The sequence below is a fragment of the Brienomyrus brachyistius genome, chromosome 23 (assembly GCF_023856365.1).
Source record: "Brienomyrus brachyistius isolate T26 chromosome 23, BBRACH_0.4, whole genome shotgun sequence".
Classification (NCBI taxonomy): Eukaryota; Metazoa; Chordata; class Actinopteri; order Osteoglossiformes; family Mormyridae; genus Brienomyrus; species Brienomyrus brachyistius.
In genome coordinates this window covers 13696948-13717438 of record NC_064555.1, presented here as the reverse complement: position 1 = coordinate 13717438, position 20491 = coordinate 13696948, and the positions used below count along the sequence as shown (strand labels likewise).

Genomic DNA, 20491 nt, shown 5'->3' with positions numbered 1-20491 from the left:
AACAACAAAATGTTGTTTAATTCTATGCGGATTTAAGCTTGGTATAGTAGTCATGAAATGTACAAAAAAAAGAGCACAGAGCTTAAATTGATGTAAAAGTTTATTTCAAATACTGACAAAAATTACTCTCATCACTTCTCTCTTACTATTGAAATGTCTTCTGTACATTTTTACTTTTACTTTACAATCGTCACCTATGTCTGACATGTAAACCCTATTAAATTGGATCATGAATCCCGGATTCCCCGACATTGTCTTTGGGTCAGGGCGCCATGTTTTTTTTAATTATTTTTAACCTGTGACAGGTGTATCATCACAATAACTAAAACCTATTGAATTCCAGAAAGGTAGAGCAAGAGGACGTAAGAATCTGGTTATGCATTTATAATGAATTTTTGTACATTCTGGTGTACACCCAGCATAGCACAGAGACACAGAGGTGTAGAATACCTTTCACTTGCATCATACTGTGCTCCATAGATATTTATAAAGGTTGATTTCCATGAATTATTACAAGCCTTGAAAATCTTGAGGAAGAGCGCCCCTTGCAGGACTGCAGCGGAACTGATGCCTGCTGTGTCAGCTCACCATTAGTAGGATCAATGCCTACAAGTCATCGTTCTCCGCAGTGCGAGCCTATCGTCACTCTTTCCAAGCACGGTGTAGCACGAACAGGGTAAGCATAACTTTTCGTGGTGAATATCACAGCGTGTTGGCTGGTCGGTAAAACTAGCGACGCCACACTAAAAAGATTCGATGTTGCTTATCTGGTTATTATTCGGCAACTTCCTCTTAGATTTTAACTGCTTGACCTGATTCTCTTGCAAAAATACACACCTGTCATTTCGTACTCTCAGCTCTATGGGTTTTTCTGATAGATGATTGTACTGGAAAGCCAGGCTGAGAGGGACTGACAGGTAATGGTCAGGCGACCCCTGGACTTCCCTCAATGTCGACATAAGTCAGCAGCATACTTGCTTGTTACTACTTCTAACTGTACATGTAAAGTCTCCAACAATCTGGTCAGCAGCAACAAGGCTGCAGATAATATCTGTGCAGCAAAAGTATTGTGGAGGAGAAAAAAAAAAAAGATAAGATTTACAGGACAAATGGAAACATTTCATTTGCTGCTGGGAAAGGAGAGGACTGAAAGTGGTCAGTCAGAAAGGAAAAAAAACAAAAGGGAGTTTAATCTATTTACAGTGGGCTAAAACAAAAACAACCACATGACATCGTATGAACAGGTTTCCAAAGAATAAAGCTCACCCAAAAAAAAACAAACAGTACTCTTGAACATACATATGCATGCTCAACAAAACTGAACAGCGCCCCCTACAGTCCTGCCAAATAGCCAAGTATTGCCTCATTAGTTCCTTGGTTATTTTTTTAAGCACTAAATCATGAACAGGATAATAATAATAATAATAATAATAATAATAATAAAAATTTGCCAGGCAAGGAAAAATACAACAGTCCATTGCAATTTTAATGTTTGAAACTGAGGCATTATGGTGGAGAAGTCTTTCCTCATACATACCGAAATGGCTTTTCCTCACACCTACATGTCAAACTACTCTAGATGATCTCCGCTCCCAGTTCATGCTAGACCTGCGATGCGTTCACAAAGGCGGGTTTTCCCTCACGGCACATGGCAACGGTTGTGTAGGGGTGGCGTCAAAGCATTGACACCGCCCTCACTGCCACCCCCAGCCGCGGCAAAGTGAGTCAGTCCCTGAGCTCACAGCTTCTCTCAACTTACGTTACCCCATCCTCACACCTGAGCCTCGTCAACTCACATATGGGGGGGGGGGGCAACTGGGGAAGCTAACTGGTACAGAGTATGTAAATCTCCTAACATGGAAAGAAGAACACGCACAAGACACACTGGAATTAAGTAGGTGATGGCATCTGAGAATGACACGTTCTGCACTAAGTGAAAAACGCCACGTCAGCCTTGGAGTGCTTTTGTGTATGACCTAGGGAGCGTCCACAAACTCATGACCCTGCCTTTTAGAAAAGCTGTGTCAGCAGGGATTGAAGGGGGAGCGACTTCAGCATGCCCGCATTGTACCATGACACAGAAAACACAAACATCCTCCAGATCCAGTGCTTATAAAAACGATGTCAGTATAAGTTCTCAACAAATATCACCGAACCCTAACACCCTCAGCCCTGCTGTGTTTGCAGGGTTTCTGTTGCAGCTAGATTTGATTACTTAGAGTTTCTGAACACATCTTAACATTGCAAACTTCTGGAAAGATCTGATTGCATTAGACCATTTAATGTTTTGCCTAACTGTGCCCTTTGAACAAGTGGATAAATAATTACATAATCTGATCTCTGCATAACAGTTAGTAGCTTGAATAACAATTCAGTCTGTGACTTGCCTGATTAAATGATTGATTGAGCAGACCAATACCAACAAATCATCTCCACTAAACCTAATTAAATCAGACCTTGGTCAAAAGTAAACTACTGTGAAGCAGGAGAAAGTTGAATTTATTACAAATAAGCTAAAGTAATGTATAAACTATTTTACATAAGCACACTTGAAGGGATTCAACATGTATTCAAATGAGGGGCTCCATTCACCTACAGGTTATGGGCAACGTTAATGTTATCCTGACACTGTGTGAGATGGACAGCAAAGCGTCTCGCACACTAAAACTGCCACTGGAGAAACTTTCCCCTCCACAGCCCAAGGCTGATTCACTGCATCCAGGCACCATTACATCCCCATGGAAACTAGAGCTCTCAAACAACTATGACCAACGACAGACCAAAGTCTGAATATGATACGTAAGGGGGCTGGACACCCCTCCCTGCTCAGATTTACATAATCCCACACTAAATTGCGAAAGCTCATCTTAAAAACAGGGGAGAAACCGGATATCTTACTGTGCAGGTGGCTTCTGATGACTTATGACTAAATTCCAACACTTCTGGATTTACGCAGAGCTCAACATTCTTGCACCAGATGTAAACAGGCTTGCTGGTAAACTGTAAACATACTGGCTGGTCCATCTTAGCTCCTTCACATAGGACAGCAAACACATCCTGCATTGTCTTGCTGTTTGCCAAGGGGTATCATGAGCAAATGATGCAAGAAACCTCTAAATAACTGGGGGGAGGGGGGATGATCAAAGGGGTTAAACATTCTGTAAGAACCTTTGCATTTTTCGTTGAGTCATGTGGCTTCGCCATGAGGGTTGGTTTCCACTGATAATCCACCAATCAGTGAGCAGCCCTGGTCAAAATTACAGGTGTGGGGGGGGTCACAACAGCTTAAGCAATAATTGTATGGGTCTTGCATCTTTATCTCCCTCTGCAGGAAAAACAAAACAGTCGTATCGTGTGACGCAGCAGCCCTGGTCTGAGAACCAAGACATGAGGAGTGGGCCGCCAGGCTGAGTAAGAGATCGGTTCAGGTTAGGCAGAGGGACTGAACGCTACTTAGCTTGTACTGATGCTTGCTGGTTATATACACAAGTCTAGGGAATTTGATTTATTTAAGCTAGCATTGGTTTGCTGAAAATATTTATGTTTTGGCCAGGAGACTATTCAGAGTGATTTCACTGCCCCCCCCACCCCCAATCAGGTAAATTGGGTTCATATAAGAGACAACGTAGCAGTGAAGCTTCGGTCGAAAGCTGATATTCCCAATTTCCGGTGGCAGCGGAACAAAGAGGACGTTAAGTCACTACCATGACACCGGCTACTGCAAATCTCCCGTCAGACATGCACGCCGATCATTTTAAATCCACCATTTGTGCCAAGCTATACTCACATTCTTCTTTGGCTACAAAACCAAGGCTCAGAAATTTGGTTTCATCAATCCACGCTTCAGCCAACAGAAAGGACAAGATAATAAAGAACAGCGAGATGACGATCCTAGCTGACACGATTCGACCCCTTTCCCGGTGGCTCTGTTGCATTGACTGAGGCTAACGCTAATGCTAATTCTTCGGACTCTACTGCCTCCATTCTGGGGGGGGGAGACATGCCACAAGCAGAAGTGCACATGGAGAGACGGCTCCATCCTTATCCCGAAAACAGGAAAAAAAAAACAAAACAAAACAAAATTGATCAACTCTAGAGCCCTTTCCTCACTGGTTACGCCCCATGGAGCCTGGCAGAGGAGTACTGGGAGGGTTGGGTATACTGGAAGTGGAGAGGGGAGTTGGGATTGGTGTGTGGGAGCGGGGTCGGCACGTGTGCGGCGGTGAGACCGCGACGCAGCTGCTGCTAGCCGGCCAGCTTGCTGGTCACCAGCGACGACTTCCTCTGGGGCAGGTCCTGCGGCGTGGGGATGTGGTCCCCCGTCACCAGGTTCTTGTCCGGCCCAGCTGTGGGCAGCTGCTTGTTCTTCATCTTGGCCTTAGCCATGTTGTAGTCCCCCGAGTCAAAATACTTCTGCTGTGGGACGGCAAGGAGGCAAACATGAATGTCTCAACCTGGCATGATTGCCGCATGTGTTGCGACGGTATTCCCATGCAGAACTATGCGGTATGTAATCACAGGGCAATTTAGATCAACTCTGACTAAACACGTTACCAAATGAAACAGCCATCCTACAGCACTACAAGATATACTGCTTTCATTTACATTTTTAAAATGCCTTCATGACTTCATATATCTGTGTGATCCAGCATCTCATATTTGACTATTTACCCAATTATGTACTCAACTCCAGTGATGAAATCTTGGATTTATGTACAGCACATTGCAAAAGTATTCAGACCCAGGACAAGTTCTCTCATTTTACTGAATTACAGACCCTATAATCTGCCTAAAATATTTTTGTTTCTAAACATTAAAACTCTATAATTAATGTTACAGTGTTTTGTGTTTAAAAAATTTCTTAAATAAATAAGTCATCATTCCATCCCCAAACAGCTTCTGGGGATATAAGGGACAAAGCAGGATGCCTGTTTATAAAAAAATAAATAAAAAAAAACTGGAATATTCCATTCGCATAATTAATCAGTTTTGTAATGTGACAGTTTACAGAGGTGGAAAAGAATGTCCTAACGAGGAAACACCTTACAACTGTCTTCTACCTGTGAATAATGAAAATTAGTAGCTATAAAGACTAAAGCAACATTCCAAAGTTAAAGTAAAACAAATACAAGCAAGGAAAACAGTACAAAATTGTTCGGCAGTCCCAGTGGACACTGCTGGTTCAATTATCAGGAAGCGGAAACCACACCAAGCTATTGAGACACTGCCTGAAAGGTCCTCCCTCACAACCCTCTGCGAGAACCAGGATCATTGTTAATGAGAACTAAAACTAAAGGAATTTTTGTGAACTTAAAATAAGAAAGTAAAATACAATTTTAAAAAACAACTAAAAGAAAGCTATAAATATTGCTTCGGATACTAACTGAAATAAAATAAAAACAAGGATCAATTCATTTCCATTACCATTTTTAAATACTACTTAACTAAAAGTAATAATTTCTTTATATTTCCTGTTACCTGGGACATGTTTGGCCTATTTCAGGACATTAGTACCTGATGCATACTGTGTACTCTTATAGGATTCTCTAAAGATCAGACACATAGAACAGTTCTACATCCACCAGTTTATCCCTAAAAAAATCCATAAAAGCTAGAAACATGTCTTTAAAATGAAAACTATTTAAACCACACTGAAAACTAACTTACAAAAATGCACTTCAATTCAAGATTGCGCAAGATGAGACCAAGACAAAGCCGAAAGTCAAAGCGGTGCGGTGCGAATCTAAGACTGGTAACACCTACAGAAAGGGCACACCCAAAATGTGGCACAGTATGGGGGGGGCATCACGCTGCAGAGCAGCTTTTCAACCAGCCATGTGGGCATCCTCTCAAAAAGGAAGGAAGGAAGGATGGATGGTGCGAAATACAGGAAGACAGCAAAAAGACCTATCTGCTAAAAAACAGATGCTGCAGAGAAAGTCGGTCTTTTATAATGACAGTAACCCCAAGGCCAAGGTAACGCCAGCGAGGCTCATGAACGTGCCCTAGAATGGCCTAGTTAAACCCCCGCCCTCAATCCAAGTGGGAATCTGTAGAGCTACTGTGACTGGGAGACTGGGTCAAAATCACTCCTGGACATCATGCAAAGCTGGTACAAACTGATGCCGAAAGACACAAGGCTGTCAAAAAAATTACTTTTTTGAGTTTCATTGCTTTGGGAAAAAAAAAAAAAAAAAAAAAAAACAACTCACAGCACAAAAATTTCCATGTATAATTTGTATGTCAATCAAATGATAGAATTGGTCGAGGGTCAAAATACTCTTACCAGGTGCGGTAAATTAGCAACAGTTTATTACTGACAAACACAAAATAAGATTCTCAACATAACATGGAAGAAGAGGAGGCAGATGCCAGGATGAGATCCACGATCGCTTCGCCTCATGGAGACGTGCAGGACGGCACTTGAGTGCCAACCGTGACAAGGCTGCCATTGCGGCGAGCTGGAGGGTGGGGGCGCTGCCTACCCCCTTCTGAAGTCGCTTCATCAGGAAGTCGGAGCCTCCAGGCTTCTGTCCCAGGTTGGGGTACTTGGCTTTCAGCTTAGCCTCCTCTGCCTTCACCGGATTGGAGTCCTTTTCCTGAGAGTCCTGTCAAAGAAGGCCTTTCCATTTCAGTAAGTAGCTCAAATTTCAGTTCACATCTCTCAAACATTTAAGGGATCTCAGTATCACAGTTATGAGCTGAACAGGAAGGGCTTGGAGCCAACCAACATCTACTCAGAGAAATCTCACTGTATGGGCTTAACATTACGATCATCACTCAGTCGATGATATTAAGCAGCATTTCAGTGATTTACACAGCAGTGTATGCACCCTGTATTTCTTCTTGTTCAGAACTACAAATATCAATAGTGCCAACAGAAAGGTCTAGTCTGGAGGCTGACCCACCCACTGTCCAATAAAAAGTGTAATTTCTTGCATGTCCAGCTGCATTAAATTGCAAATAAAATAAGGCATCAAAGCAATTTTAGCTCAATGCCAGACACACACTGACTGACTGAAGAACAATACAAACTTAAACGGACAAAAATAGGACAGAGTGGGACAGGTTCTAGAAGCTGCCCTGGCAAACTCGGCCCAAACCAAATGCCATGACTGGATCTCTCTGAGCAGACAGCTGGATCCAGGATCTCATTAGCTGAAAAAGTAACTAGAGAACCAGGAACATGAAGCGGCTTTACCATGGAAGCTCATTTGTCACCTTGGCCGGCTCACGGTGACAAACCAGGAAGTACCCATCTTACAGATGTCCACACACGCCCTCCCTTTCATAACTAATCAGCTCTTAAGATTTATGGTAGATGTTAATACTTCACTATTTTCAATACTGGGACAAAGTCCAGAGATTTTTTCCCAGTGTTGATAGCCTGTAAATTACTACAACTCCCCACTGCAGAGGGACATGTGTTACAGTTTAGGCAGTATAGAAAAGGGCCTTAACCAGGTTTTAATGTATGTTAAAATATACTGACATAATCAGTTCACATGCCTCTAAAAGAAAGCTTCCCTAATATATTAATCTTGTTTGGTAAGGTTTTACAATTCATTCATTATGCAGTGCGACCCTGACCCAAAAGCAGCATAAGGCCAGAAAGGCTAGTAGACAAAAAAAATTAATGGGCTGCATCAAGAAGGAAACTGTACATTTTACAACAGAATTGACACACTATGTTTTAAGTACCAGCTGCATGTCTGGTGGTTTTAACTGCAATACATTTTGGTAGCCAACACTATCTATGTACATTGCATTGGAACCCCCTTACAGTCCACAGCAACTCCCAGAACACCTGCAGCAAACAATCAAGAACACTAAGTACCTGGTACAGGTGTGTTGGAAGGAAAAAACTGGACTGTCTGGGGGTCCACGAGAACTGGGTTGACAAACACTGATCTACTGTGTCCAGCCACATTAACTTGCGTTGGAAGCCAACAGAGTAACGTGTATGTAAGCTCAGTGTATAACTGAAGAACACCCCAACTTGCCAGTTACATTAGGAATCAGAAAGCCAGTAAGTGCATAAGCCTGCACTACACCCACCTTCCCACAAAGCCTAACTGGAGAATTCATAGCAGGCACAAACCAATTCAAATCAGCAGGCCTGCCACTTCTGTATCTTATTGTCCAGACACCGTCAATTATGTGAGCCATTAGACCAGAAGGGCTAACTCACATCCTGAAATACCACAAATGCTGCACTCCCCCCCAAAAGCAACCAAAAAAAAAAGGTGGGACATTTACACAAAAACCTGTTTATAGGTCACAAAAGATGTGACCTAAATCTATGCAACTCTGTCCTCCTTCATGAGGTCTTTCTAGCCAGCAACAAAGGAGGTAACCTTTAGCTGCTCTCGAAGGCTGAAATTAATGCTGAGCATTGTTATCCCCCGTACTCCAGGCCAAAGTCATCTAAAGACATCTGCATTCTGAGTAGAGGTAAAAAGAACTGGCTGAGAAACTAGAAAAGTGTCAGGGTCCTAAAATAAAGCTCCCCTGGAGGGTAGCAGCTGCAAAATTGAGTTCATCTCAGTGGCACCAAGTCTTTCTTACTTTGGCAGCCTAAAAAAGTAGATATCAAGATTGCTTCATGAAATCTTTGGAAAAAATGAGGAGCAATTCACAAGAAGCAGTATAAATATGCATGTTATGTATACGTGATGTATCACTTCTCCAAAGAGCAATGCCAAGAGAGCCTCAATTAATTTAATTTAACATAATAATCAATATAGAATTAAAAGGCAAATATTTTGGTCCATATGCCTAATTCACTACAATAATGTAATTCAAAGCAAATCATCTGCAATGCATGATGTACATTACGGTAACCTGGTGGGTGTATATTATTAGCCTTATCAGCTAACGTGATTTCGTTTAACCTTGGAAAGGGAGCTTTTCATCAGCGCGGGGGCTGGGTGGACTAGGTTAAATATCTCCTAATTGAACTGCATTTCCCAATGTGTTAAAACATTAAGAAAGTACTAGAAACCAATTACCACAGCACGCCTAAAAACGCTTAATTTAATAATGGCCTCGTGACATACATGAGCACTTCGCGGTTGGTTATTCCATCTTACCAGCATTCCTGTATATTGTTAATAATTCAACCAGCAGCGACCGACGTGATTAGCTAGCATAACATCATGGTAGCACAGCTGGCTTGCAAGGCAGTTAATTAGATAAATGGATATAGTTGTCCAAAATCAACACAAAACCAAAAGGAACATAAATATCAAAGTTGTAATTTCACTTTATTAACCCATGTTAAGTTATTTTCTCCTTCCGTCCAACCGGAAAATAACTTTGCAACAGCAATAAAGCTAAACCCTAACCAATGGCGCACACGACCGAATTGACTGCTTAGTTCAGAAGCCAATGGGAGTGAAGATAAGCTGTGGGCGGAGGCGGAACTTCCGTGGCTCTTCAGCGTAGAAAAATAGGGAGGTGGGCACGACTTTCGAATTTTATTAATTACATACTTAGTTTTTGTTACATTTTGTATGACAGGAATCGCAATATTAGCATACAGAAAACACATACAATAATTTAGCTCACACAGATGATGAAACTATCGAGCGCAACAGAGAGACTAGGTACCTGCGTTATTAAGTTGGCTACTGACTGCAGAAAATTAACCTACCTGTTTCTCCTCACCAGACTCCACCTGAGCTTCAGACTCTTCAATTTCGGATGACATGTTCACACCGTAGCCAGCAACAGAACGCCTTTCCTCGTCTAAAAGGAGGAGGGGGCTTTATGTAATCAGCCCTGTCTACACACCTACTCCGCTTCTGTATGTGTTGACTATTCCGTTGAAAATGGCGAATATCACTGGTGACATCATCGTGCGGGACCATCAGCTGTGAAAGACAGATACAGTCACCAATAGTAAAAGAGAATCTATGAACACGGTTAAAAGAAAACCAATTAGCGACCAGCAAAAGCTGTCGCATTTAATGACAGCTTGAAGTAACTGTTTATTTCTGCAAGCTATAAAAGTTACAGAATTTCACTAAATTTAAAAAAACACGCATTTCCTTATCAATCAATGGTAATATAAATGCATTATCGATGCACATCCAATTTTCTATATTATAACCAAAGGACTTAAAAATAGAATCGAAAGTATTGAAGCGCAAATCAAAAACTTCGTGTGTGAAATTCGGTGTGTTACAATAATATTTATCATTATGATTATATTAATAATTCTTATTATTGCTAAAAAACACTGCAAATGGACAATCGGATTGAAAAAATAAAATAAATTTTGTTCAGAGCTACACCTTCGATAAATATTTGTTAATGTGCTTGTTGAAAACTAGTTGTACAGATAAAACTAAATAATTAGAAAACACATTTACTGGGTTTCCCGAAAAGCGTCGCTGTCACAATTTGTAAATACTGTAAAATATTCAGTAAGGCTTTGGGAGCCAATAACGTATTTAATATTTACTTTTGATTAATGACTTATGTTGTGATACTTTATTACATGTCCTTATATCAGTGTCACATTTTTGAGAAAAACATAAATGTGTTCAACCTTCTACGCACGATAAGCTCAATGAGATATCAATGAGACCTTGGGAGATGAATTTACCGTACGTATTTACATTTTCAGAAAGCCACCGCCTTGGCGATCCCGTAACACACATATTGGGCCAGATTTCAATGCGAATGACCAGTTCAGCAAACTCAGTGAACGTATGCTAGTTTTGGTGTGGTTGGTAATATATTTGACAACTGCTGAGAAATGCATGATAAAATGAGACGCACTAACAATGGTTATTCAGTTAATTACCTACAATCTTAAGTTATGAGCCTGGCTCTAACATCAGTGTCTGATCATGTTGGGAAAGTAGCCCACGTTCCCGAGGGAGAAAAAATAAAACAGTTAAACTGAAACCCACAAGTTACCAGATTAGTTTTAGCCTTTCAGCCAAAGCTCCAAAGAAACGGTGGGCGGGGCTTCTGTCGGTCTATTTAGGTCATTGGTGAATTTTGACATGCACCGCTTTAATTGGTCATTTTTCTAAGAGGGCGAGTCCACAAAAGGTAACCAAGTTTGGTTGTTATTAACAGGAAGTTTTGTATTTACTTTGCATTTACTTCGCCTAGCCGGATAGGCTTTACAACTATAGGAAGTGTTTAGCTAAATGTATTTTGAGCTTTTTAGCAAAAGGGGAAAACATTAAAAATATAACTAAACTAACTGATCGAAGATCTGTATATAAAACCGGTGGCAAGCATACTGACAGTGAGTAAGATGCTTCGATACTTGTCTGTGTGTGTATTTTTACTGACGAGGAAATTGTAAGCAGAGATAGCTAAGCTAATTATCGTTTAACCGGTCAGATTCCTTATAGATAAATTTGTGGGGCAGGTACTGTCCACATTTTGACTTAGTTGAGCTTTTTCAGCAATTTATTTCTGGGTAAATATAAGGTCATAACTCACGACAGTCTAGTTGTCAAGTATTAGCCAGTTTGTCCAGGAAAACGTAACTTATTTTGAGAGTCTTTTGAAATCTCCAGCGATTATCTTCGCTGGTTTTGTTCTCCTTCCTTTAACTTACCTGTGCATTCCTCACAGTATACGTGAGTCTTGCTAACCGGGTTAACTTGTAACATGCCACTAATAAAAACATAAGAAATTTACAAACGAGAAGAGGCCATTTAGCCCATCAAGCTCGTTTGGGGAGAACTTAACTAATAGCTCAGAGTTGTTAAAATCTTATCTAGTTCTGATTTAAAGGAACCCAGGGTTTTAGCTTGCGCTACACTAGCACGAAGACTATTCCATACTCTAACTACACGCTGTGTAAAGAAGTGTTTTCTCAAATTCAGTTAAAAATGTTCTCCGGTTAATTTCTACCTATGGCCACGAGTTCTAGTATTTAAACTAATATTGAAATAGCCATTTGTCTGAACAGCATCGAGACCTGTTGGAAACTTTTATACCTGAATCGTGTCCCCCTTAATCTCCTTTTGCTCGAGGCTAAACAGATTCAGCTCAGCTAACTAGGATAATTAACCTAGTAGGCATAAACGAGGGTAGCCAAAATCTTAAAAAGAAAATCTATTTTTAAAATCTACCGACAGCCGTAAATATCGACTCAGTATCACAGGAGATGACGGGGCCTCCTTGCTTTATATGATGCAGTTGTAACAGAATAAGCAACTCCCGTTTCATTTTATTCCACGTTTTAGGACCTTATGAATACTGGTTGTCTTCAACAAGCTAGTTACGATATCTGGTAACTTTAAAATGATAAATTATGCGGTGTTACATCTGGTATTCATGTCAGTGTCAATCAGTTTGGGCAGGCTGATGGGTAATTTGTGTATGATTTGTAGTGATAGTAGTGATTGTTTTTACTCTTTTGCAAATGGTCCGGTGAGCAGGATGACCACACTTACCCATCGGAGTCGCCGCTCTGAGCCAGCGGTAGAGAGACTGGAGGAGGAGGAGGCTGGCTGGGGAGGTTACCCCCCAGATGACGATGAGCGTGACTCCAAGGATCTTCGCCTGACCCTCATGGAGGAAATCCTTTTACTAGGCCTGAAGGATAAGGAGGTATGAGGTTGCCTTCCCTGCCCTGAAAGAGGCAAGTCACCTGTCCAGGATTCCCAACACAGGATACACAGGGTTTAAAGTTCCATCTAAAGCATGTATTGTTGGATGGAGATCATGAAAGGAAATCACAGTATGGAGGGCAGATGGGCGTTAATGTACAGGTTTACCCAAGCTGGGGGCCTCAGCTGATAAACTTTTGCCGTTGCCAACCCCCATGAAGGGGGTGAATTGGGTGGTGAAGTTTGCAGGGGGAATGAAGGGGCACTCCGACAAGTGAAGTAGCCCAAAGGGTCTCTGAGGGAAAGGGAACATTGACATCAGCCTGACGTGAAAATTCCCAAAGCCCTGGCAGGTATCAGATCCATAACCACGGCGATTCAAAGCCTCATCAGAGCACTAAAAAAAAATCACCTACTTGCCTACTGTCACTGAGGACTGGAATCTGACCCATTTTAGTCGCTGCACTTCTGCGTGGAACAAGCTAATGGGTGTGTCATCTGTGGATTTAGGGGACTGTGGTGCCTGCTACTTGACTCCACTTGTTAGTCAGATCACAGAGAATGGAAGAAGGGCCCATCCAGGCAGTGCTCTGGTCTGCAGGACCAGGAGCTGGTGACTCGGGGAGGGTGTCACCCCTGCCTGGGTAACCTGTCACCTGTGTATCTCTGTGCAAGGCTGGGGGTGTCCAAACAATTGAAAGTGGCCCCCTTTTATGGTTCCAAGTGGCCCTTTTTGATAACTGACAATCATTCAAAAAATACACCCCCCCCATCCACCCCATTTGAGCACCTGCCCCTAGAAAGATCTGTTCACTGTTGACATTTATCTCTGATGACAGTAACCCTCTTTCTACTGTTGCACACTGCGTGTGCTATAAAGCAGGCGCAAACAGACCAAGCTTCCATATCCTGGCCGCACGTTTCACCAGTTTCCTGTAGTATGTGTGAGCGATGTACGGATGGCGGACTTCATTCTTCCATTTCTTTTTGCTCTTTTGACACTATGGGTCCTAAAAGTGAAATGAAAGGTGGTATCAGGTTTGTACTGTTAAGTCATAAATAAAAAGAAGTGTCTCACTGGGTGGGAAATAGACTGCAGTTAAATTTGTTGTTGAACTATCGTCGTGTATTATGCAATAACGAATGTGATATTCAGATTTTTAGTTTATATCGTTGGATGTTAAATTATAAATGACTCAATGTCAAAACAGTTAAAATTTCAACAGACTTGCAGCATTTAGTTTTTTTTTTTTTTTTCCAGATAAAATGCATCTAAAGTCCATATTCGGTGTGCGATATTTGAACAGAACCTGAGGAATGCTAGAGGTGCCTTTTGTTTGTTTTTTTGTTTGTTTTTTTAACTAGTGTACCCTGGTACTTCCATTAAAAGCGCCATACAATTCATAATAAAGCAGGTTTGTAGCTTCGAGGTGGATATGTAACCTAAGGTATGTGTGGGTAAGAATTACCCGGTAGTGCAAAAAAAGTTGTAAATCAGGTTAGCTGTAAAAACCATGCCTATAACAATAGGAGCAAGGAAGTTAAGTGGACTCTGGCGCTCATCCGCACGTATGAGAGTGACGTTCCTCTGAACTCATTGCCTCGTTAGAATGCTCTCTGTACAAAAGAAAGGCTTTAAGTGACATTATTTATAACCATAATCTTGGCCAGTGCTGATAGGCTGTTCAAAACCCTGGGCCCCGTATTCCGTATAAAAGCTGACGCCTTTCGGAATCCTGGCTTGATGACGGGGAGAATTTCAGGTTCTTGGTTCCATCGTGAGCAGATGCCGAACCATGCAGTTGTGTGGTCACTTTAGCGTAGCTGTAGCATGTCCTTCTCATTTCCTGCCATGAAGTTCTTTATATTTTAAAACCGGAGCTTTCACACCATTCCATTTCAGGGTTTTCGGAAACGTGATTTGGCTTGAGAACTGAAAAGTTAAACCTGGATTAGCTGTAGTTTTTCCTCAGACTGATTAAGTGTGTTTGTTTTCTGTTGCAGTATCCGGCATCGTCAGATTAATGTCCTGCTCCAAGGTTGGGTCTCGCTTTCCCCTTAATGGTCTTAAACAAATCTTGTGGAATGTAGGCAGAAGGACAGGCTTGTGCGTCAGGAGGAAACATTCAGGAGACATGCAACATAAGCGATTAGGTCTTTGATGTGGGATCTGTGTAATAAAAGATAAATGCAACAGATGTGGTTCTCATAGCCTCAGAGGTGTGGCCTGGAATTGGGTGAACCTAGAATCCTTTTGTTGTTTTTTGTTGTTTTTTTTAAAGTACCCTTAATTAGCTGTGGACACAGACTTAGACTTTACTTTATTGATCCCGTTGGGGGGGGAAATCAGTTTGGTTCAGCAACAGGTATACAGAAATAATTAAGGAAAGAGAGATGTTAAAAAAATGTGTGAATGTGTGTTCTGATGTTCGACATTCCTTGCAAAATTTAAGTGTCCTTGCTTGAGGGACGCTTCAGCTGGGTGAAGGGAGTCCGGTCTTGCTGGTTCTTCAGTGAGCTGTTTGGGGCCCGTAATAAGGTTATTGCTCAAGGTGCATGCGTGGATTGTCAAGCGCAATGGAATTTCAGAGGAGTGGCTCCACAGCAGTGCTGAATACCACGGCTGGGTCTTTTGTTCGAAAAAGATCATTTAAAAACCTAAAGGTTTAATAGTATTGGCTGATTTAGGTTAGGCTTATAAACAGATGTATAATAAAAGGCTTTGCTGCAGCTTCACATGGGAAACCTTTGTGCTAGTTGTGACTGAGTTGCGTATGACTAAAGCTAGTTAGTCAATCATAATTGGTGGTTTGGGAACGTTTTAGTTTCCCAATAAATTGCACCAACACTGGAGAACATATGGAGTTCGTTGACAAGACCAAGTCCGACTGTTATAGTGAAGTCTGATATGATATGAACGCATCCAACATGTTAACTCCTTTGAGGTAACATCGTGTGTGTGTGTGTGTGTGTGTGTGTGTGTGTGTGTGTGTGTGTGTGTGTGTGTACGGTGCACATGCACGACTGGAGCAAAGCAGATTCGGCCTCCCTGTAGCATTTAAGGCATTTCTGCTAGGATATTTAGACTAGGCAACAAAAATATATATATATATATATATATATTTACATTTCTAAGTGTGTGCATTGCTACAGATATGCAACCATACTTGCTAGTAGAGAACACAGGATTTACATGAGATTTAGTGACATTTTTGATTTGTAAAAAATTTAAAAAGTGCAAATAAGCATCCCTTAGGTTACGTTGTTCAGACACGTTGACAGATGCATTGCTTTTGATTTGTGGCTGTTCCTGTTTGTGGTTTCGATAAAAAAAAAAATCAAAACAAACTGTTTCCCCTGCTTTATGGAACCATAATCCTAAAAGTGATGTTTGCAGGGAACCATGAATTTTATGTACCATTACACTCATGAATAGTTGCTATTCTGGGGTGGGGTGAGTGACGCACAACCTGTTCTTGTTCAGGGTTACACGTCTTTCTGGAACGACTGCATCTCGTCAGGTCTGCGGGGCTGCATCCTCATCGAGCTGGGGCTGCGGGGGCGGATCCAGCTGGAGCCCGCCACCTTGCGGAAGCGCAGACTGCTGGATCGCAAGGTGACTCGGGGGGGGCATTGATCGTTAACAACAACACTTAAACTTTGTCCATTTTTTGTAACCGCTTATCCACTCCTGGGTTATGGGGACCCCATAGATTATCCCAGGAACCCCTGGGCATGAAGGAGTGGCCAATCCTGTAAATTATTACCACAGTCTACAGCAGCTTCAGCAGCTAAATATGAATCGTCAAAGAGATGCTAGGATTTCTGGGCCTCCTGCCCAGTTTTACATATGACTTTATGTATTCAAGGGCCTCTGTAAAGCACTGGACCCTCTGAAACTGCCAGGGTTTCCATGCCCCTCCCACACCCTTAATCGCATGTCTTATACATATTGAATTTGTGACTTGCCAGCACACACTGTGACATACGGACTACAAAGATGTCCCTTGTTGTGTAGATGTTTGAATGTACAGTGACTCCTCCTTATCACTTGAGTCTTAAAAGGCTCCGCTGCTGATTTGTTATACAAATTCCCTTTATATGTGTTCTTTTATCCGTCCATCCATTTTCCAAACCGCTTATCCTACTGGGTCGCGGGGGGTCCGGAGCCTATCCCGAAAGCAATGGGCAGGAGGCAGGGAACAACCCAGGGTGTGTGTGTGTGTGTGTGTGTGTGTGTGTGTGTGTGTGTGTGTGTGTGTGTGTGTGTGTGTGTGTGTGTGTGTGTGTGTGTGTGTGTGTGTGTAAGTAAAAAAGCGGCTCCCAAGGGGCTGGGGCCTAAGGGCCTTGCTCAAGGGCCCACGGTCATGTGACTATTCTGCCGAAGCCAGTCCTGCGACCTTCCGATTACAGGCACAGATGCTTGAATCACCTTGCAGCATAACGCCTCTATAGATGGGTATATTGTAGTGCTTTACAGTGCTAAATGAAGGATGTGTCATGGCCAAACTGAATGACCCCTCCTTAACAGTGACCCCCCCCCCCGCATGTCAGACCATGTCCTGGCCCTGTGCAGTAGCATGATCCTGCAGTATAAGTAAGGATCTCCTCTCCTACTGGGAGTTGGATGTGGGTGGGACAGGAGCTTGCTAGTGGATTTTTGGTCCATGTTATATTATAACACCACCACCACCCCCCCAGGTTCTGTTTAAGTCAGAGGCCCCTACAGGAGACGTGCTTCTCGACGAAGCCCTTAAGCACATCAAGGCAACGGAGCCGCCGGAATCTGTGCAGAGCTGGATCGAGCTCCTCACCGGTGAGCTCTACCACTGATCTGGGATCAGGTCTTCTGGTGCGTCCCCCAAAGGACACCAGAGTCCATCCCTGATGCGTGTTGATGTTCACTGTGGGTGGTCACACTTTACTGCTGACATGTAATTAAATGTGATCAATGCTTAACGAGCTATCGAGATGTCGGCTAAACTGACAAACTTTTTTTGAGTTCTGGCTGAAGTTAGAGGTTCCTGTGATATTTTCAGTCTTCTACATCCTCATTTCTGAGAATTCCACGTCTGGCTCAGAATTCTTGTATCGGAAAATAATGGAACTATTACTCGTTGAGGAGCAGTGGATGTAAATCGGCTGTGGACGCGGACTTAGTTAGGCTTGACTTCATTCATCCTCTTGGAGGTGGGGAATCGGTTTTGTCTAGAAATAGGTATACAGATATAAGTAAGGAAAGAGATAAAAAAAAAATGTACCAAGGAAAAGAGTGTTAAGTTTGGCGCAGATGTATGCAGTTACATTTGGTATAGTGTAATGTTATTTGTAGTGCAAAAAAAAAAAAACTCGTGTCAATGCTACATGAGTGTAATGGAAATGTCCTTCAAACACACACATAAAATACACACAAGTTCCATCTGTTAAACCTGGGGTGCCCAACTCCCATCCTGGGGGGCCAGAGTCTTGCACATTTTTGGGTTTCCCCTCATTTAACGCACATGATTCAGCTCCTTATGCTAATTACCACACAGCTCTTGAGCTGAATCATTTATGGTGGAACAGGGAAAGAGCTGAGCTACACAGGGCTCCGGCCCCCCAGGACTGCAGTTTGACAGCCCTGATTTAAACCCTTAATTATACTGACTCTGACTTCATCAGAGAGGTGCTGTCTTTCTTTCTGTTAGCTGGCTGTGGTCCCTGTACCAAATACCATTGGCCACAACATTGTATATATATGCAGCTGAACCAGACCCTTCCAAGTTAAATTTGATAGGTTGTAACAGTAGTTTGTAAGTCTTTTGTGCCACTTTGGATCAAATCAAAGCAGCCAGGTACTATGCAGGTGGGGAGAAAAAAATCACCATCACTCTAATCACAGAAACAGATTTTCAGTCTTCTTCAGTACCACTTGGGGGCGCTCTAAGTACCACAATTTGTGAACTACTGATCTGTAAGATCTGCTCTGTGGAAAGGAGTGAAACCAGAGCCCCCTGCCCCCCCCCCCCCCCGGTTCTAGTGAATGGATTTGCGTCTTGTTGGGGGGGTTTTAACGCCTCTCTCCCCCAGGGGAGACCTGGAACCCCCTTAAGCTGCACTACCAGATCCGCAACGTCCGCGAGCGCCTGGCCAAGAATCTGGTGGAGAAAGGCATCCTGACCACGGAGAAGCAGAACTTCCTGCTGTTCGACATGACCACACACCCGGTCACCAACACCACGGAGAAGCAGCGACTGGTGAAGCGCGTGCAGGACAGTCTGCTGGAACGCTGGGTGAACGACCCGCATCGCATGGAGCAGCGAATGCTGGCGCTCATCATGTTGGCTCACGCCTCCGACGTGCTGGAGAACGTGCTGACGCCGCTCACCGACGAGCAGTACGACACGGCGTCTACGCGCTCCCGCACCCTGCTGGACTGCAACCCCGATGTGGAGGGCACCAAGGCTCAGGCCTGCGAGATGATTTGGGCCGTCATGGCCGCCTTCAGCAAAGCTTAAGGTGGGGCGCTGGGCCAGGTTCCCAGCTCGCCCCCCCCCCCCCCCCCCCCCCGGTATCTGACACCCACTTTGAGCTGGCTCAAGTATCAAGTATCTAGGAGCAGTGAGACGGGAAGGTGGACTCCTTTAATGGGCCTTATGAAGTCTTATTTTTGTTTCCTAAAAGAAGTGTCATAGTTCAGTATCAGAAATGAGCTCATTGGTCTCATAATGAGCTACTTGTTGAGCTGCTTTCTGCTTTGAACCCCCTGTCTCACTCTCCATTCTCTGGATGTCAGCCAGACTGTGCAGGAATGTAGTTACCTGACTGTCTGACCATTCTGCCCCATTAAAATGCAATAAAATCAGTGCGAATCTCTGCTTTACCGACTTTTACCGGTGTAACTCACTCTCCTGTTGACTGGCTCCTGTCCAGTTCCGCTTAAGGGTTGAGGAGCAGTTAACTTTTCGGTTTATTAGATATGGGTGAATGGTATGGGAATATGTGCTCAGTTGTGAATGAGAAGATGTTTTTCTCTGACTAGAGGAGCAAAACCTATTTAAAATCCAGGTATCGTTTTATGTTTATTTGTTTCTAATCTGTCGAACTATTTAAGCCTGCAGTACATTATAGAAAATTTTAATATTGAATGATTTAAATGTCTGACTGTCCATGTTTTATAACAAATTAGATCTTGAATGATTCTATTTTTAGAAAATGTATATATTGAAATATTGGGTATAATATCAGATGTTTTTCTATCATTTAGTGCTCATAATTATTTAAGATGATATAATGTTTTTAGTGAGATATAAAGCCTTTTTTTCGTTTTTTTTTTCACAAATCGAAAGTGTTTTTTACAGCACTTGTGGACAACATACCTTTTTTTGTTTTGGAGTTGATTCGGTCTTTATTAAAGCAAAGGAGGTTCGCATGATGTTACCTGTCTGTCATCTCCTGCTCGTGTGACACGCCACATGCGTAAAGGGCGCTTTACTTTACACGTACAGATGGGCGGAGTAACGGAGAGCTGGTGAGCATGAGTCTATGAGGACGTCCGGCAATCAGAGCTCAAACTGCACAGTGGTAAAGGGAGAAAAAAAAGAGAAAGTAGACCAACCAGGGCTATTGCAGGTGGTCTTTAAGACCACCTGGACCTTCCTGGCTACTCCAGGGCTGCTTTTAGTAAAACATCCTGCTTCCGGATGCAAAATAATACCCAGGGCGGCTGTGGAACGCAATAAGCGTGTCAGCCATGTGCTGCATGTAATTTTGTTCTGTTGATTCTACCTTGTTCTCCCTGCTGCTTCGGGTCTGATGGTCCTGGTTCCCCCTGTGTTTGGTCGCCAGAGGACCCTCGCTGCCGTTTGTCTGGTGTCCGTGGATGCAGGGCCAGAGTCTCCGTAATTAGACGCCCGCAGACGGTC

General features: G+C 42.8%; 3 protein-coding genes across 4 annotated transcripts in view; 2 read left to right on the top strand and 1 right to left on the bottom strand.

Annotated features, from left to right (window-relative positions):
• The window catches only part of LOC125718645 (protein S100-A1-like), a 217968-nt gene that overhangs the window by 45495 nt on the left and 151982 nt on the right, over positions 1 to 20491 (top strand). The gene's annotated exons all lie outside the window — the stretch shown is intronic.
• Positions 83 to 9854, bottom strand: LOC125718644 (alpha-endosulfine-like). The gene is made up of 3 exons (XM_048992576.1): positions 9656 to 9854; positions 6486 to 6608; positions 83 to 4416 (listed from the first exon to the last, which is right to left on the bottom strand). The coding sequence occupies exons 1-3, from the start codon at positions 9710 to 9712 to the stop codon at positions 4246 to 4248; spliced, it is 351 nt and encodes a 116-aa protein (XP_048848533.1). The 5' UTR covers positions 9713 to 9854; the 3' UTR covers positions 83 to 4245.
• Positions 11044 to 20002, top strand: LOC125718638 (Golgi phosphoprotein 3-like). 2 transcript variants are annotated; one of them, XM_048992567.1, is made up of 5 exons: positions 11044 to 11067; positions 12417 to 12588; positions 16072 to 16203; positions 17289 to 17403; positions 18657 to 20002. In XM_048992567.1, exons 2-5 carry the CDS (start codon positions 12418 to 12420, stop codon positions 19082 to 19084), a joined length of 846 nt encoding a protein of 281 aa, XP_048848524.1. In that variant the 5' UTR covers positions 11044 to 11067; position 12417; the 3' UTR covers positions 19085 to 20002. The 2 variants fall into 2 exon arrangements, with proteins under 2 accessions (XP_048848524.1, XP_048848523.1); XM_048992566.1 differs by lacking the exon at positions 11044 to 11067 and adding an exon at positions 11078 to 11269.

What these genes read in the sequence shown, in the direction of transcription:
- LOC125718638 (XM_048992567.1), top strand. Translation starts at nt 12,418, where the DNA reads ATGACCACACTTACCCATCGGAGTCGCCGCTCTGAGCCAGCGGTAGAG. An exon ending in TAGGCCTGAAGGATAAGGAG is followed by an intron (nt 12,589 to 16,071) that starts GTATGAGGTTGC and finishes GTTCTTGTTCAG; the next exon opens with GGTTACACGTCTTTCTGGAA. An exon ending in GCAGACTGCTGGATCGCAAG is followed by an intron (nt 16,204 to 17,288) that starts GTGACTCGGGGG and finishes CCACCCCCCCAG; the next exon opens with GTTCTGTTTAAGTCAGAGGC.
- LOC125718644 (XM_048992576.1), bottom strand. Translation starts at nt 9,712, where the DNA reads ATGTCATCCGAAATTGAAGAGTCTGAAGCTCAGGTGGAGTCTGGTGAG. An exon ending in AGTCTGGTGAGGAGAAACAG is followed by an intron (nt 6,609 to 9,655) that starts GTAGGTTAATTT and finishes CTTCTTTGACAG; the next exon opens with GACTCTCAGGAAAAGGACTC. An exon ending in TGAAGCGACTTCAGAAGGGG is followed by an intron (nt 4,417 to 6,485) that starts GTAGGCAGCGCC and finishes GCCGTCCCACAG; the next exon opens with CAGAAGTATTTTGACTCGGG.